Source organism: Trachemys scripta, chromosome 9 (assembly GCF_013100865.1).
Source record: "Trachemys scripta elegans isolate TJP31775 chromosome 9, CAS_Tse_1.0, whole genome shotgun sequence".
Classification (NCBI taxonomy): Eukaryota; Metazoa; Chordata; order Testudines; family Emydidae; genus Trachemys; species Trachemys scripta.
The window spans coordinates 25,968,329-25,986,717 of record NC_048306.1 but is presented as its reverse complement, the minus strand read 5'-3'; the positions used below and the strand labels follow the sequence as shown (position 1 = coordinate 25,986,717).

Here is an 18,389-nt window from a genome sequence, read left to right as displayed (position 1 = left end):
TTTCCAGGGCATTGCCAGTCCAGTTTTAAATGTCTCTAGGTCTGCATTTCCCAGCCCTTCTCTTCTGAGATGATTCCACAGACTGATCAATCTCACAGGTTGGCAATGCTTCCTGATTGCCTCTCAGACTTTCTTTTGGATTTTCCGTTCCATTCCTCCTAGTTTGGTCCCATTAATAAATAGTCTCTCCCCCTTCTTGGCATTTGCAATCATCAGGTTCTTCCAGATCCTTAGCATATCCAGTAGCCAGAATGGACAGACTTAGTCCTAATCTTTTCAGACCCCATGGAATCCATCCAACCTGACAACATCTTGCTGGTATTATCTATCTATCTATCTATCTATCTATCTATCTATCTATCTATCTATCTATCTATCTATCTATCTATCTATCTATCTATCTAGTGCCATAGTGCCTCCCAATGAGGATTAAGACCCCATTGTGCTAGAAGCAGTACAAAAACATAATAAAACACAGCCCCTATCCCAAAGAGCTTATAATTAAGACAAGGCAGACAAAGGGTGGGGGAAAAGGGATGCAACATAGGAGCAGAAATTGATTCTGGGTGCTGAGAGGCCCCTAACTAGCTAGCTGGAGCATTGTGGGTCTCCACAGGACAAGGGTCTCTGCAGTGACAGTACTGTGCAGGTTGGCAGGGTGCACTCACTGATCTTTTGGAGGCACTAATCCTTCGTGAGTCTGGAAGGACAAAGGTTGGGCTGTACAGAAAATAAAACCAGTGAAAACTCTTCACCATTCCTTTGGTCCTGGTGATGTCCCTTCCCCGCAAACTACTCTAGCTCCCTCTGGTAGGGTCAGGATTAAGGGTTTGGTCTGCATCAGAAGTTGGCCCCATTTACTCTGCTATCCTTATTAACAGCATGTGAAATGTGTATGGAGGATCCATGCTCCAACTCCATTAACAGAGTCTGACGTGTGTATAGGGGCTCCATATCCTACCCCCATAGCTCAGTGGTTTGAGCATTGGCCTACTAAACCCAGGGTTGTGAGTTCAATCCTTGAGGCAGCCATTTAGGGAACTGGGGTAAAAATCTGTCTAGGGACTGGCCCTGCTTTGAGCAGGGGGTTGGACTAGATGACCTCCTGAGGTCCCTTCCACCCCTGATATTCTATGATTCTATCTATGATAAGACAGAAGCTGTCAGTCTTGCCCTTTTCGGATCCTCTTACTCTGGAGTGTGTGTGTGCTGGTCCTGCAGGGAGTCCCTGCGATACTGTGCAGGGCACATGGCTACACTGGGGAGGATGACATGGCTCTGAGAATGCACTGCTCGCTCCCTCTGTGTACAATTCCCACTCGGAGGAGCTGTAACTCTGGGTGTGTAAGGTCTACATCAGAGGAGATGAAGACAAGAGGATGAAGTGCCACCAGGGTTGGGTGGGAGCAGTGGGCACAAGGACTCAGGAGGCACATCTGATCCCTTGGCTATGATAAAAGCCAACTGAGGCTACAGGAAAAGTGCAGGGACATATAAAGAGAGCCCACTTATGACACTGACTCACAGAGCAGAGGGAACCATTGTGCAGCCTATAGCAATAGCATTGCAATGAACAGCCAAAGTGGAGCCACCAGGAAGGTATTCTGAGACTCTGAGGTAGACTGAGGCTTGTCTCAGGGAATGCAGCTCCCATTGGAATGCAGAGCTAAGCAGGGGACTTTCAAAGTTCTGCAAAGTCAGCTCTGTATCACAGCAGCAACCAACACCAGTAGTAAGGCGTTTAACCAACTTGCCATAACTCCCTCTGGAAGTCTCCTGCTTTCCTCTGCATTCAAATGGAGGCTTGCCCTCTCTGAATCCTATCCTCCATCCTCACCCTGGACGTCTTAGAGACCCCAATGCCTTGCACGGCTATGGAGAGCAACATGGTGACAGGGGGCTCTGGAAGCTTCCTGGAAAACTCACATTTTAACATATTAATTCAGGAGTCAAGTTGGTGAAAAAAAGGTGATGGTACTCTTCCAAGCCCCACCCCACAAAATAAACTCCACACACATGAGGCACCACTCACTGCAGATTGAGTAGATGTTTGGAATATGACTATGGGTGTTTGCTTGGCTCTACTGGGCTCCTTGAGCATGGCTCCCCGTTGGTGGGCTGGAATGCCTTCCTGAACTCTGCTAGGCTCCCAGGGCTTTGCTCCTTGACAGGGAGAGAAAGCCAGTATTGATATCTCCCAAATGCCATCCACCATGGTACCAAAATGAGATGCCACTCCCAGACGATTGTGGAGATTAGAGACCGTCCTCCCCCACATCCCACCTTTCCCTTCCCACATATTTTAATGAACAATGGAATAGTTACAATGCTAGCTTTTAAATAATCTTCACTGGGCATCAGAGTTAACCCCTCATTGAGATGCATGGGCCAGTTCACACCTCTCAGAGCCATTGTTCCAGACTCAGGCAGAAATCACTACAACCTTTACACTCCATTCACACGTTTTCACATGCAACCACAGCAGCTTTAGATTTACTTTATTGACAAATGAGAGCTGAGATTCTGGAGCACAAATGGCAGCTTGGGAAAGGTGTTAACATGCCTGCCCTCTCACCACTTACCAGGCCAGCCCAGCCCAGCTCTGAATGTAGATCCCCCATGTTGTTATTCTCCTCAATACATTTTCACTTTGAGGTGGCCACCCACCCAGTGCATAACACATTGTGTTCCAAATAGAACAGGGGTGGCCAACCTGAGCCTGAGAAGGAGCCAGAATTTACCAATATACATTGCCAAAGAGCCACAGTAATACATCAGCAGCCCCCCAGCAGCTCCCCCATCCTGCTCCCAGTGCCTCCCACCCATCAGCAGCCCCACCGATCAGCGCCTCCCCCTCCCTCCCAGAACCTCCCAATCAGCTGTTTCGTGGCATGCAGGAGGCTCTGGGGGGGAGGGGGGAGGAGCGAGGGCACGGCAGGCTCAGGGGAGGGGGCGGGAAGGGGTGGAGTAGGGGCAGGGCCTGTGGCAGAGCCAGGGTTGAGCAGTGAGCACCCCCTGGCACATTGGAAAGTTGATGCCTGTAGCTCCAGCCCCGGAGTCGGTGCCTATATAAGGAGCCGCATATTAACTTCTGAAGAGCCGCATGTGGCTCCAGAGCCACAGGTTGGCCAGCCCTGAAACAGAGCCTGCATTTAATACACTGGTGTGTGTGTGTGTGATCATGTATCCCTGTAGTAGCTGGTTCCAGTGACAGAACAGCCTACTACTGTCTCACAGCTAATGGAGCTCTCCCTTAACTCAAGCGGTAAAAGCCTGTACTTCTGGTGCTCAAGGCCCGAAATATGATCCCAGCTGACAGCCATGGTGTCTGTATGTGCATGCATCCCCCATCGTTACATAAACACTACAGAGCTCCTGTGCTGGAGCCATTGTATGACTGGTTCAGATTCTCGTCATTTCCCAAAGTCCCTCAAAGCTTCAAACTGTCTTTCCTTCTCTGGTCTGGATTAAGGCGTGTGAGTGGCATTAATCACCAAGCTCTGCTCCCAGATCTGGGCATCCTCTTAGGTCTGACAAATTAGTGCAATGCTGTTAAATAACCCCTGCTTGTCTAAAAGGGGAGATAAGCACCCCCCTACTAGCCAAATCTGTATTGGAGAGGGTCCCTGGGCAGCTTCCTCTGTGACTCTATGGAAAGAGTCCCTAAGTAGCTAGTCTCCTGGCTGTCCATTGATTGCTATTTCTGATCCTGGTGGCTTGTGTAACTGGTGAGCAGCCTGTCCTGCTTACACACATTATATCACCAGAGGACTTAGTATCAGCCTTTAGCGTCTCTCCCTCACCATTGCCCCGAAGGGGTCAGAGACACAAACACAGCGGAGCTGCTCACAACCCAGGGAGCCACCAACTGAAAACAAAGCAGGCAGCAAAGGTTCTCCGGAACCTCCCAGCAGACCAGCCCACAGACCCTCCCACTGATGTTAAAGGGTAAATGTGACAGCAACCAAAGTGTACAGGAAGCAGCCTGATGCTGCCACCCTTGGAAAGAAGCTTTGGCCACTTCAGATCTTGCAGTTTTATGTAAATGGTTGTAGAATCCTGATTTTCCTTTGTGTTCTCCCTGCTGGGAATAGTCCTGGAGTAAAGGAGATTGCAGGGTCAGCGGAATTGCCCTCCACGGGCCGCAATTCAGGGGTAGGCCCAGAGCAAGGAGAAGGTGTGTTGGGGAAGGATGGGGCATGGCTGCTCTGAGCTGCTAAAGAGTTCCTTGGGGACCATTGCAGGCTGGGTCTGGTAAAGCTAACAGCAGAGGCTAAACCTGTCCCCAGCAGACCCAGGAACTGTGAAGGGGGTGCACAGCCACCTTTGCGCATCCTACATTCTGGACTACACCAGCTGCAGCTGAGATTCAAGGTCTCAGTCCCCAGCTTCCTTCACTCCTGGGCTTTCCAAGGTCCTCTAGCACAGGGCTCCCCACCCTGACCTCTTCAGCCCTCCCCCGCCCCAGCCTGCCCTCGGGGGACCAGGACATTCACTCATACTCCTCATTCAGCCCTAAGAACCTCTGCCTTGCTCACTACAGAAGACTGAGCAGATGAGTGCTGTCCAAGCCATAGTCCCTGTGGTTCTTGCAGTCACAGTAAAACGAAGCGCGGGAGGTACAGTCATCCTGTGCTGAAGGCACGTGGCAATTCTGCAGTGAAAAGGGCTGAGTAAGGGATCTAAAGAGGCTCAGAGGCAGAGCTGGCTTTATGATTTGTTGCATCCCATGTTGCTGGAGGGTCATAGGCCTTGGTTCTAAGGCAGAGGGGCACCTCTCCTGGCCTGAGACCTGGGCCCCTCCTGCTGGGCCTTGGCTGTCACCCATCACCCTCTCTTTGCCCTTCCGGTCTCACCTTTCCACAGCCTCCCCAGTGACAGATGGTGGCTGTTGCTCATCTGTAATTAATTGAACTCTGTGCTGATAATCATCCTAACAAAACCCTAATTAGCTTCTCTCTCAGGAGCCAGAGGCCACAGCAGAGTACCTCCCTGCACCAGCACCGCGCACGCGCGCGCGCACACACACACTGACTCCCTCTAACAGCCTATTTATAGCTGCGCTGATTGAAGCTCTTGGATTTCTGGCTGGGAAGAGCCTATGAAGCTCTGGCGGTATTGCCGCTCTGCCCTGCCTACCTATTCCCATGAGCCGCACCATTCATTCTCACCCAAATTCCAGGAGGACCCCAAAGCCCTTCATTCACGTCTTCCCTCCCCAGTCCCAGAGGATGGGGATGTGGTGCCATCATAAGTGTGATTACAGCCGATGCCAAACACATTGAGAATTTCTCTTCCCATGTGGACAGTCTCCCTTGGCACGTGTCCCAAGGGCAGAGTCACAGAGCAGTCCTTGTGGGAAGCTTGGCCCACTGACCAGGTCCTACCCCATGGGACCCTTGGAGGTCAGTCAGCAGAGCTGTTTGTTTCTGCTGTTTGCTCCAGGCAGAGCTTGCTGGGTTCTCCATTCCTTTTGTTGAGGTCGGTTTGTAGGGGAGAGGGCCATTCCCTATTTTCTCCTTTATTTTCCCATCTCCCTTGAAAGCCACATGCTGGGCAGACCCACCCTTCTGGCTGGAAGGTGATCCCCTCAGGAACCCATCATTACTCCTGAACCAGGCTCCTCTTGCTGGAGCTGAGCATAGAGCAAATTTTAACCATGGTTTTGCTCTGGTCTATATTTGCAGTTAAGCCGCACTAGCACCCATTCAGCTGAATGTTTTGCTGACACCTGGCAACAGCAAGAGGTAATTTTCCTAGTGTGAACACGAGGGGTTGATGAGGAATGCTCTAAAATAGTCTCTGGGAATATATGCTTGAGTTTTTCACTGACTAAGGCTAAGCTCATGCCCCCAGTGCTTAATTTGTGCCAGGGCTTTCCAGGGCTGAGTCCCGGCACCTCTAGGCTTGGCAGTTCATAGCCCCAGCACCTCTGAGCTTGCTGCATCATTTATTAATGTAAAAAAATTGCTTGAATCCCAGCACCTCTTTCAGTACAACTTAAGCACTGCATGCCCCCTCTGTATTTGCTCCCTGAAAACATTTGATCCAATAAGTTTTACTTGCCTGGATGTTCATAGAAAGCAACTGGCCAAGTCACAAGCGTGAGTATTCATATCAGAAGTTCTCTTATGCTTATCTACTTAGGGATCGGAAATAATACCACATGAATGCTCTAGCAATCAAAACTAACCAAGACACTGAAATCACAAATACTGAGTATTGCATGCTGCGATCAATCCACATAAGGCAACTATTCACCAAGTAAATGTGAATAATGAATCCATACGAGGGCAGTGCAGTCTGCTCCCAGATAACCCACTGTTCCACCAGTGGAAAAGGAGGCTCTGGTCATCGGCTACCACAGTGGCTGAAATCTGATGCTCACAATCTGTGAGTACATGAAGGGTGTCAACACCAAGGAAGGAATGTACTTATTTAGGGTGATACCAGGGGGTAAAATGAGGAGAAATAGGATGAAACAAAAGCCTGGTCAACACTTAAACTTTAGGCCAATATAGTTCCAGCATTCAGGGGTGTGAAAAATCCAATACTGTCTCTAGGGGGTGGGATAGTTCAGTGGTTTGAGCATTGGCCTACTAAACTCAGGATCATGAGTTCAATCTTTGAGGGGGCCACTTAGGGATCTGGGGCAAAATCTACTTGGGCCTGCTAGTGAAGGCAGGGGGCTGGACTCAATGACCTTTCAGAGTCCCTTCCAGCTCTATGAGATAGGAATATCTCCATATATTTATTTATTATATGCTGGGAGCGCTGTAGCTGTGCGGATCTAAGCCACAGTGTAGACGTAGCTAGATTGATGAGAAAGTGCTTCTGTCAACCTAGCTACCACTGCTCGGGGAGGTGGTGTTCCAACGGCGATGTAAGAACCCCTTCCATTGCTGTAAGCTGCGTCTATGCAGTGGATTATGCTGCATAGCCACAGTGACCTAGATAAGCCGCTATAGTCCCCGTAGTGCAGACATGGCCAATGAAAAGAAAAGTGTAGACTGGTTGTGAGAAAACCTTTCAAGCCAGCAAGCTGTGGTGTGATCTCCCCAGGGCATGGGCTGGATGCCTCAGTGCCTGAGACCTTCTGAACTATGCAGAAGAAAACATTCGACAATGTCCAACAGGAGACAACCCTGCCCTGGCTCCTGGGAGAGGAGCCGGGTGTTCCAATGGGCCGTGCCCGTTTCCATTGCTGACCCCGAGGATTCTGTGAAGCAAAGGCTAAGACACTGCCAGGACTCAGCAGCTCCCCCCCGAGGGGCTCTCTGGCTGCCTCTCCCCACAGGGCTGGGGCTGCCTTGCAAACAGGGCTGCATCCTGAGCCACTGGAGCTGTGAGAATGGAGGCAGCATGTGAGTACTGCACCCACATGACTAATACTGGCTTCCTCTAGCAGAGCGGCTGCCGCTGCGCCTGCTGCAGAGTGACTGAACCTGGGGGAGGGGGAAGGAGGAGGCTGGTCCTGACAGCCTCAGAGGAGAGAAAAGTGGTGAGAAGAAGGAAGAGGAGCACAAGCGAGAGAACCAGACTGCGCGGAGAGGAGCCAGGCCCAGCTATAGCCAGGTGAAGGACGGAGGACCCATCCAGCAGGCAGGGTGATGCTGTTTTTCCTGCTCCACGGGACATTGGTAAAAAGCCATGGGAGAAAGTTTTCCTGGGCCTGGGTGTTCCTGAGGGGAGGACTGTGGGGGCCTGGGCTAAGCATCCAAGCTTAGTCTGGGATGTGTCCGGCTTTGGTGCAGCAGCTAGGGGTCCCGCAGGGAGCTGCAGCAGGCTGGGGTGAATGCCTGGTGCAGTCGGGAGACATGGGCTCGGGGGGAAACTGAAATCATCAAGTGGACATTTAGCATGCAGCACAGCTACCAGCAGCTAGCGGGGCTCAGTCGGCTTTCCGGAGTGCACAGGACTAAGTTGCCCCAGGGAGTGACTGAGAGTCCCGCAGGCACAGGGGACGGGCTTCGTGTGCTCCGGAGAAATGGCCCAAGCTCTGGATGGGGCACATGTGTGAAGAGGTCATAAAATCCCTGTATGGAGGTTGCCTGGGTGTGTTCTGGCTAATGAAGTGAATGGGCCCTGTCCTTAGGCTGCTCTCTGGACAGACCCCAGGGAATCCCAGCATGGAGACCCTTTGCCATGGGACCAGTCAGTCTGAGGGAACTCCCTCCCCTTCTGACTGTAGCACAGATCCTGCTCCCCAGGACAGTCCCAGGGAATCCCGGGCTGGAACTCAGCTCCCCCTTCTAAGCATCCCTATTAAAGGGAGATTGCTTTTATTGGACTCCTGTACAGAATGGGTCTCTTTGTCATCCTGTGATAGGGTCACATTCACTGCTGCAGAGATTGTTCAGGCTCTCACGGGGACCATAGGCCCCTAACCGAAGATCAGGCAGGGGCCTGGCAGCTCCCTGGGGTAGACGGTTACTGGAAGTCGCTGCGGCAGAAGTGCGATTGCTAACTGGCCCCTTTGTCTTTACCTTCCCCAGCTCGTTCCCTCTCCTATCTGACAGGCCCATCGGAATGATTTGAGATGAAGAGTGTACCAGCGTTCTGGACGATCAACTCTCCTCAGCAAACTTCAGCCCCATTTGGCTCTGCTTGGACCAAGTTAAATGTTCGTGGGGGTTCCGCCTGGCTCGGTTCGCATGGTTGTGCAGATCCAAGGCAGTGTCCCCTAATGGGCGGAACAGATGAATCAGAGACCACATGCAGGACATGCAGATTTGAAGCTGGCACAGCTGTGTTCTGATCTTCAGCCCCTAATTTATCCAAGGGCTGGGAGCCCTTCTCGCCTCAACAGCTCTTACTGCCTCTGTACTGAACCCTCTGGCTTGGACCCCATTAGTCTGGCCTGATCACTGACAGCAGGTGCTGATCCCAGAGCTTCTGTGGCAGCAGGATCCCTAGGGTGGACTTGCCTTTGGGGACAACTTTCGGTCCATGCCCAACTGGTGCAGAGAATGACAGCAGCAAGTTGGTATCACCGGGACATCAGTCGTGTTGTGGCTGAGGATTTGTTGGCCAAAGCTGGGAAGGATGGGTGCTTCCTGGTGCGAGACAGCGAGTCCGTGTCTGGGGCGTACGCCCTTTGCCTGCTGTAAGTGCCCATCTTACTTCTCATCTTTGTCTCTCTCTGACCCTTTTCCTTTTTCAGGTTCTGACACCTGTCACTTACAAACCTGCTTGTTCTGCCAAAAGGCTTTGACCCTGAGGCCCAAATCCCCAGTGCCCAGACCCAGGGTGAGAAGCAGGCTGAACCTGGGTGAATGGTTCCTGGAGATATCTCTCTGCACCTCAGGCTGGTGCCAGCCTTTTTAATCCCCTTTGTCTCTGATGGTGCGCTAAGACTCCTTGGATCATTCTTGGAGAGGTCAATAGGAAATAATGACAAAGAGATGCCCTTTTCTAACTATGGGCCACCTGATCCTATGGTGTAAACATGCACACACACTCGCACATTGCTGTAAGAATCTGGCTATGGTGTCTCCAGGCTGCTCATTGTGGAAGTGACTAATAATATTGCTGAGCGCTGATAGCCTTCAAAGCCCTGCGCAGACATTAACCAAGTGGGTAAGGATTGTATCCCCAGATGAGGAAACTAGGCACAGTGAGGTGAAATGACTTGGCCAAGGGCACAAAGTGAGACAGTGGCTGAGTTAGGTTTAGCCCCCTGGAGTCCCTGGTTCCTAACCCATGCTCCAACCCCTAGATCACAGTGCAGCTGTATCAATGGAATAAGCATGAGTCTTTCTAGTGGAAGTAACTACACAGCCTGACTGTACGACAGTCCTGGCTACACTGGGAGCTATGTAGCCTGGGAACCCTCTTTTCTGAGAAGTGGGCAAATGAGATATACCTATCACCACCGGCCCTTCCCCATGCAAGGGAAAATCCTGTTTCTAAGGGGGCCTGGAGTGCAAGTGGCTTTGCCTGGTTTGTAAGCCAGCAGCCCTGCTCTGAGAACAGGATCTGTGAAATGTGGCTGCGGAGGCAGTGAATCTCGGGTGTGATTCTCCATTCACACCATGTTCAATTCATCAGTGTAAGGAGGAGCAGAATCAGGTCCTTAGACTCCAGAGCGCCTGCCCCAGCTGTGTCCCCATTCGTCCTAGCAGCGTCTGCCTCTGATGTGGGTGTCCAGCGGAGCCACTACGCACTGTGTGGGACTGCAGGACCCTGCTAGTGCTGTGAGTGAGGGAGTGAGTCACTCAGGCGGGTGCAATCCCCTCTCTGTAAAAACAAAGTCACCCCAAAACTCAGCAGCAGCCAGAGCACACAGTTAATTCTTTAGATTCCAGGGCACAGAGATCCTTTAAATGTCCATCCCTGGCATGGGAATGTGTTTGCTAAGTCCTCACCCATGCGTGGCACTGCACAAAAAGGACAGGTCCCTGATGAGGACACTATGTGCAGGTAACTCAGAGTGGAGTTTTGATGGGGGCAGCCTATTCCGCCTATGCTTCACGTACTAGTAATCCCTCTATTCACTCTGTGCTAGGTGATCCCTGGTATCCAGACCCTACTAGTGCCCTGAAATCTAAAGTGGCATTCTGTTCTAAACATGCCTGTATACAAATGGCAAATGTGGAATCCCATGTTCATTGTATCTTAACTGCAGATCAAACTAGCTCCGTTTGGAAGTGAAAAGCTGTCGTTTTTTTTCTAGCAGCAAACTCCCCTGGGATCGGAGAATTGCGCTGGGCTGGGCTCTTTCTGGCTTACCAGCAATAAGGTTCTGCAATTGGCTAGTTAATTAAGAATTGTGTGGGTGATGCAGGAGCTACCACTGAGCCAGCTCCCTCTACTCTAGCTGCACTGGCTCCTGTAGGCTTTACAGGAGTAAAAGATTGTGAAAACCAATTTGTCCCTGAAGTCAGCAGATCTGACTCTGACATGCATGGTGCTCAGATCTGGTGAGTAAGGAGGAGCCATTTTTATACAGTCGCATTTCTGATCGTAACCACAATTTAAAATTTGCACTGGCAGACAGAGCAAGCTGTTCATGTGTGCAAGGACTGGAGTAGCAGGGACTAGGTAGGTCAGGGCTGAGTGCATTGGCAGATCTGTGTGGGAGCTCAGGGCTGGACTAGCCAGGGTGCTGCAACTCTGGATCAGAATGTAGTAGCAGGGCTCTGCACTGCATTTGGCTAGCCAGTGCTGTCCAATTGCTCGTATTCCTGAGGACAACATTGTATCAGATTTACCTAAACTTGGTTTAAAGCCTTTGGCTGGAGATTGATTGCTGGGTGTGATCTGAGTGGACAGGAGTCCCTTTGTGCTGTCAGTGACTGAGCTGCCACAATGATCCCGACTCCCAGCCAAGTCACACGTCTGCATAATTCACTGAAAGCTCAGCTAGTAGTCAGGGTGCTGCAGGAATAAGATGCTGTTCCTTTAAGAGTCTTGGAAGGATGCCGTTCCATTTCCGATGATTTTCCTGGCCCAGACCATGGTACAAATTACAAACACATGGTCCTGAGGAGTGTGGGAGGCGCAGTGCATGCTGGGGATTTAACCAATGAGCTGCCCAGACCCCCCGAACTTGCAGGGGCTTAGATACTGCTAAGCACTTTTTCTCTCCAAAGCCCTTGCCTTGGCTCTGAGTAGCTGTGGGGTGTTTGGGCTCCCAGAGAAGGATGTCCTCTCACTAGCCCAGGTCTAGGCTGTCCTTTTGTAGGCAGTTTAATTCACACTTGAACAGGAGTGGCCACATGAGCTGCAGGAAGTCCGGCTCTTCAGCAAAACAACATGGGTCACTGTCTGCTGCCTCTGGCCTGGCTGTCATAGGGGTGCTTAGCCCTGCCCCCGACATGTCCAGAACCACATTTTCAACAATCAGAGTGGTAGCCGTGTTAGTCTGTATCAGCAAAAACAACGAGGAGTCCTTGTGGCACCATAGAGACTAACAAATTTATTTGGACATAAGCTTTTGTGGGCTAGAACCCACTTTATCAGCTGCATGGAGTGGAAAATACAGTAGCAGGTATATATATACACAGGACATGAAAAGATGGGAGTTGCCTTACCAAGTGGGGGGTCAGTCTAACGAGACAATTCAATTAGGGTGACCAGATGTCCCAATTTTATAGGGACAGTCCCGATTTTTGGATCTTTTTCTTATATAGGCTCCTATTACCCCCCACACCCTGTCCCGATTTTTCACACTTGCTGCCTGGTCACCCTAAATTCAATTAACAGTAGAATACCAAGGGAGGAAAAAATCACTTTTATAGTGGTAATGAGAGTGGCCCATTTCAAACAGTTGACAAGAAGGTGTGAGTAACAGTAGGGGGAAATTAGTATGGTCAAATTAAGTTTTGTAATGACCCATCTACTCCCAGTCTTTATTCAGGCCTAATTTGATGGTGTCCGGTTTGCAAATTAATTCTAGGTCTGCAGTTTCACATTGGAGTCTGTTTTTGAAGATTTTTTGTTGAAGAATTGCCACTTTTAAGTCTGTTATTGAGTGTCCAGGGAGATTGAAGCCCCTCCCTCTGTTTTTTGAACGCTGTAATTCCTGATGTCAGATTTGTGTCCATTTATTCTTTTGCGTAGAGACTGTCCGGTTTAGCCAATGTACATGGCAGAGGGGCATTGCTAGCATATGATGGCATATATCACATTGGTAGATGCGCAGGTCAATGAGCCCCTGATGGTGTGGCTGATGTGGTTAGGTCCTATGACGGTGTCCCTTGAATAGATATGTGGACAGAGTTGGCACAAGGGTTTGTTGCAGGGTTTGGTTCCTGGGTTAGTGTTTTTATTGTGTGGTGTGTAGTTGCTGGTGAGTATTTGCTTCAGGTTGGGGGCCGTCTGTAAGTGAGGACTGGCCTGTCTCCCAAGGTCTGTGAGAGTAAGGGATCATCCTTCCGGATAGATTGTAGATCTTTAATGATGCACTGGAGAGGTTTTAGTTGGGGGCTGTAGGTGACGGATAGTGACATTCTGTTACTTTCTTTGTTGGGCCTGTCCTGTAGTAGATGACTTTTGGGTCCCTTCTGGCTCTGTCAATCTGTTTCTTCACTTCACCAGGTGGGTATAGTAGTTTTAAGAAAGCTTGATAGAGATCCTGTAGGTCAGGGGTTCTCAAAGTGGGAGTCGGGACCCCTCAGGGGGTCGCAAGGTTATTACATGGGGGGTTGTGAGCTGTCAGTAGGGTGATCAGATGTCCCGATTTTATAGGGACAGTCCCGATTTTTGGGTCTTTTTCTTATATAGGCTCCTTTACCCCCCACTCCCGTCCCGATTTTTCACACTTGCTGTCTGGTCACCCTAGCTGTTAGCCTCCAACCCAAACCCTGCTTTGCATCCAACATTTATAATGGTGTTAAATATATAAAAAAGTGTTTTTAATTTATAAGTGGGGGTTTCACTCAGAGACTTCTTATGTGAAAGAGGTCACCAGTACAAAACTTTGAGAACTATTGCTGTAGGTGTTTGTCTCTGTCTGAAGGATTGGAGCAAATGCGGTTGTATCTTAGAGCTTACTACTGTTACTCACACTTACTGTTACTCACACCTTCTTGTCAACTGTTTGAAATGGGCCACCCTCATTACCACTACAAAAGTGATTTTTCATCCCTTGGTATTCTATTGTTAATTGAATTGTCTCGTTAGACTGACACCCCACTTGGTAAGGCAACTCCCATCTTTTCATGTCCTGTGTATATATATACCTGCTCCTGTATTTTCCACTCCATGCAGCTGATGAAGTGGGTTCTAGCCCACAAAAGCTTATGTCCAAATAAATTTGTTAGTCTCTAAGGTGCCACAAGGACTCCTCATTATTTTCAACAATGGCAGCTAATTTTAGGTGGCTCAGATTTTGGATACCCAAATTGAGACAGCTTGTGCATGAGCATCTACAGCTTCTGCTGATGCCAAATGGAGCTGCAGGGACTCAGCGCCTCTGAAAAATCAGGCCCACTGTACTTCAGCTGAGACCCAGAATTGGAAGCATCTGTAATCAGTGGCCTCTCCTGAAAACTTTGCCCATAAAGTCCTTTCGTACTTGGCCTGTCACTTGAGAAGGAGGGAGGGACATGTGTCACTCAAACCCTCCCTCACACACCAGGAGTGAGGGCTTGAGTCAGAACCAGTATCCAGCTGCAATGGCCTTGTAGGGGGTTCTTTGGCCAAACAAGGATGTTTATCCATGTGACAAGTTAGCTTCAGGCTTCAATGGGGGCAGGGCACCCGTCCATCAATGGGGTTCCTTGTTGTGTGGCCTGGGTTGGGGGCATTACTACAGCTTAGGGCCTATGGTGATATTTTTATTTCCAAGGTTAGAAGCTTAATTTCTCTGCCCCCTTTGTCCCAGGTACTAATTATGGGTAATGCTCTGAGAGCCAATTGGGCCCTTTATCACAGTGCTGGGGATCGTTGACTGCTGCTCCCAAATGGGAGAGAAACTTATGATGTATTTGTGTTGTGGCCCCATTGCGTAGGGACTGCACTCACATACACATGGTGAGAGACAGTCCCTGCCTCAGGGAGATTACAAGCTCCCCAGACAAGACAGAAGCTGGGAGAATGGGAGTATTATTGTCCCTCATTTCCCTGAGAACAACTGGTTTCCAGATTCATCCAGATATAGCTGAGCTCATGGGTGCTGCTGTGATCCCTCCCTGCCTTCCTAATAGGCTAAAGGCTCCTCTGACCATCACTGGCCCCACCTGACTGTTAGACCTACAAGGGTGGAAATCTGGTGTTGATTCCTTGTTCTGTTTCCTCCTAGGTTCCAGAGACACGTGCACACCTATAGGATCCTGCCCGATGAGGAGGGGCTGCTATCTGTGCAGGTGGGTGGAGTGGGGTCCACTGGCTGCAGGTGGGAAGGAGGCAGCTATAGCTGAGATGCCCAATCACTAGTATTGCTGTCCCTTGAATCTCTCTCCTTCGGGTATATTTAAGGCACCTCTCTCCATGGCCTCTAGGTGTGGAGATCCCCTGTTGGCTGCGTGATTTGGGGTTTGCACAGGAAGCAGATGTGGAAGGGCCCTGCCTTCACCCTTTACTCTGCAGGTGCAAACGGGAGGGACACAGCAATGGCAGCATCTGGGGATGGGACTAGGGGGTATATGTGCCTCCCTTCCTGCTGGGAGCCACAAGCTAGCACTGTGGTTTCCTTTCAGCGTAAGAACCTGCAGTGCTCAGAGCCCACAGGATGTGTTTCCTTTGCACAGACGCAGTGCGTCACAGCCTCAGACTCATCTCTGGTACGGCCTTGCGCTCAGCAACAGCCTGGGAATGCAGCTCGCTGGCCGCTCCATGCTGATGTTGCATGCCTGCATTAGACGTTACTGTCATAACTGGGGTGGCTCTAGAGAGACATCTACTCCTCCCCATTTCCTTTCTGACCCATCTTCAGTTTCTGCTGGATACAGGATTTTTGTTCACTTCCTGTCCTAAACTGGGATTGGGTGACAGCTCTCAGAAAACAGTGATCACATCCCATCCCAGAGGTGTTCCCTTTTATAGCCCTGCACGGCTCCACCCACTCAGATCAGACCTTGGCTCTTAGCATGTCCCCACTTCTCCCCTTATTTGTGCCAGTGGCACCAGCCTCCCTGCCTCTTTGGGTCTTCCTCCCATTCCCATCTGTCTAATGGCTGCCAGGTTGCCCCCTTGTGTGTGGAATCATCTCCCTGTCCCAGGGCCCCCATCCTCTCCTCACTCAAATCTCTCCTAAAGATCGATGCCCATGAACAATGACCCACATTAGGCAAACTCCCTCCCTCCCCAGCACGATGTCAGGGCAGAGGAGAGAAATCTAAGGCTGTTTAATGTTCTAAGTGAGCGCCCTCCCCAGCTCCCCTGGGTCTTGTGGAGTGTAAGTTCCTTGGGACGGGAACGGTCTTCCATTGTACCCTGAGCCAAGTCAGGCTCATTAGCTGCATGTAACAGAGAAATATTGTATGTTTCGAATCCTTCCTGGGCTGGCTGCAGGATGCCGTGTCTATCCAGAGTCTGGGGTGGGACGTGCCAGAGCAACAGCCATTCTTCTTCTTCCCTTAGACCATCCAGGGCATCCAAGCCAAATGCTTCCGCACCCTGACTGATCTAATAGGGGCCTACCAGCAGCCCAACAATGGCCTGGTGATCCCACTGCTCTACCCTGTGAACAGAGCAAGAGAGCCAGTGGATGAGGACTCTGGTGAGTCTGGAGGGACTGGGGGGTGCGTGTGTGGTGAAGGGAGCATTTGGGGGGCTGGATGAAGCCATGGGCTAGGAAAGGAAATGAAATGGGGGATGTGGAGGGTGCAGATCGGCCATTCAGTTCCCCAAGAGAGTGAATTATAGTCTCCCCAGCACCTAATTGTGCCTGGGGGTCATGGCTTAAATGAGGTGTAACATTCCACTCACCCCACGCCCCCTTGACCCAGCAAGGATGCTGGACACAATGGGGAGATCAGGGGTGGGCTTGGGGGAGGAGAAACTGGTTACTTCTCTCTCTTAAGATGCTGTGCCTTTGTGTTTGCAGATGGTGAAGATGGCAGAGCCAGCCACCCTCCAAGCTTGGTGCCTCACAGTGGGAACATCGCGGGCAGCACCAGTGGGTGGGTTACCGCTCAGCCAAACAAGGCCCAGATATCTCAGCAGCTGCAGCTGAGGCTGCAGGAGCAGGTTCACAGCAGGTACTGCCTGGCACTTCCACACCTCACAGAGCAGGTAGCAAGCCCTATATTTTGGGATGTCCAGAGGCTGCTGGAGTGAGTTACCAGTGCACGTGTGAGGAGAGCTTCCCTTCCTGCTCTGGAGAGTGGAAACTGTCCCACTGGGATGGGCGAGGCCACAGCAGTGAGGGGGGGAATTGGACAGCTTGATTAAAGGACACAGTGGGAGCTGTACCTCTAGCACCTGCCTTTGCCCACAGGTGGCACTAGAACACCCCTTCTCACCCAACCCCATATGGTGAGAGTGAGATTGGAGAGCTCGGGGTGACTGGCAGCCAGCCCTGTCTTTTCCCTGAGGTCTGCAATATCCGCTGACTTTCCCCATCGTGGTGCCAGCGGCAGTACCTGCATCAGCACAACCTGGGGCAGGTAGCTGGGGCTCTCAATAAGAAATTCACTCACACGCTCACACATCCCCACCTGTTGCAGCCCGGCCAGCGATTTCATGGGATTCATGGCCGAGTACCTCAGCCACCACTTACAGCTTGACCTGGAGGCCCTGAGGAATGGAAACCTGCAGCTGAAACACCTGAGCACAGCCTTAGTGACTGCCTGCCGTGGGCTGCACAGGTGAGCAGTGGAGGGAAAGGAAGTGGGCTGGGGATAGACTCATCTTAGTCAGAGGCAGAAAAGCCCCATGAGGTCCCAGGGCTGGGTTGTTCTTTCCTGTCTGTTCTCTAGAGACAGGACGTCAGGTTTCTCTAGAGACAGGACATCTGTCTCATATCCGGCCCTCTCAGTCCTTCCTCTGGGCATCTCATCTGTGCTGGGTACAGATGCTATCTGCTACTTTAAACGCTGGCAGGCTGTTCTCTGCTGGGTAAAATTGGCATCTGCTGCTTTGAATACCTTCCCCTAGGGGGTCTCGTATGTGCTGGGTACAGATGGCACCTGCTGCTTTGCCCTTTTAGTTTGGCTCTGTGTCCTGCAGCCAGTGAGAAATGTGTGCATTTCTTCTTGTGTGGGTGCTGGGGGAGTGTGGTTCGCTGAGCTCATCCACAAGCCGAGAAATCCCTACCCCGAAGGTCTCATGCTGTTCCTTTGCTTGGTCTCAGCCCTAATTACAGCCCCTTTCCCACTCCCCCTCAGTGGCTGCATCCTTCAGATTCAAGTGCCTAAACAGCAGCTGTGTTAGCAAGTAACTGCAAAGCACGCCCACTTCGCAGAGCCGAGTCCCCCTGCAACAAGGCTTTAAATCTGGAGGCCCTGGCAAGATGCCGCAGCCAGGCCTCAGCTACCTCTGGAGACTGGAAGGCTCAGGGCAGCAGGGGTTCCAGCTCAGACATTACCGGCCTGAGGCTGCTGAACTAGCCTCCTGCACCACTTCCCTGAGCCCTGCAAACCAGGAAAGGGCACGTCTGTAATCCAGCCCTTAGCAGCCTCCTCATTTTGAGTCAGCTGCAGGGCACTGTGATGGGGCTTCTTAGGCAGTTACTGTCCCTGTTGGGACTCTGGGAGGGGCCTGATACCAACCCCCCCTGAGCTTTGTGGAGTCTTAGGCCCAGCCCTGCTTAGACTCCTCCGGCACTGAAAGTGTCTCTGGTTTGCTGCACTCTCTGGTGGGAAGGACCTGCTCCTGGCACTGAGGTGTCAGGTGGCACCACCTGATGGCAGTCCCCACCAGTAAGACAGAGGGGCCTGATGTGGGATTGCTGCCCCCAGCCCGGCTTCTCTGAATGGATGTGATTGGTGGCTTATCAGGAC

The 18,389-nt window shown here is 51.1% G+C and overlaps 1 protein-coding gene across 4 annotated transcripts in view; it reads left to right on the top strand.

Annotated features, from left to right (window-relative positions):
* Positions 1–7,440: 7,440 nt before the first annotated feature.
* Positions 7,441–18,389, top strand: part of LOC117883242 (phosphatidylinositol 3,4,5-trisphosphate 5-phosphatase 2-like) — a 29,417-nt gene continuing 18,468 nt past the window's right edge. For 2 of the 4 annotated variants that reach the window (XM_034782358.1, XM_034782355.1), the window contains exons 1-6: positions 7,441–7,640; positions 8,496–9,106; positions 14,747–14,810; positions 16,027–16,165; positions 16,493–16,646; positions 17,115–17,255. In XM_034782358.1, coding sequence (XP_034638249.1) covers positions 8,970–9,106; positions 14,747–14,810; positions 16,027–16,165; positions 16,493–16,646; positions 17,115–17,255 — 635 coding nt within the window. In that variant the 5' untranslated portion in view covers positions 7,441–7,640; positions 8,496–8,969. The remainder of the gene's footprint in view (positions 7,641–8,495; positions 9,107–14,746; positions 14,811–16,026; positions 16,166–16,492; positions 16,647–17,114; positions 17,256–18,389) is intronic. The other 2 variants (XM_034782356.1, XM_034782357.1) reach the window with 2 other exon arrangements.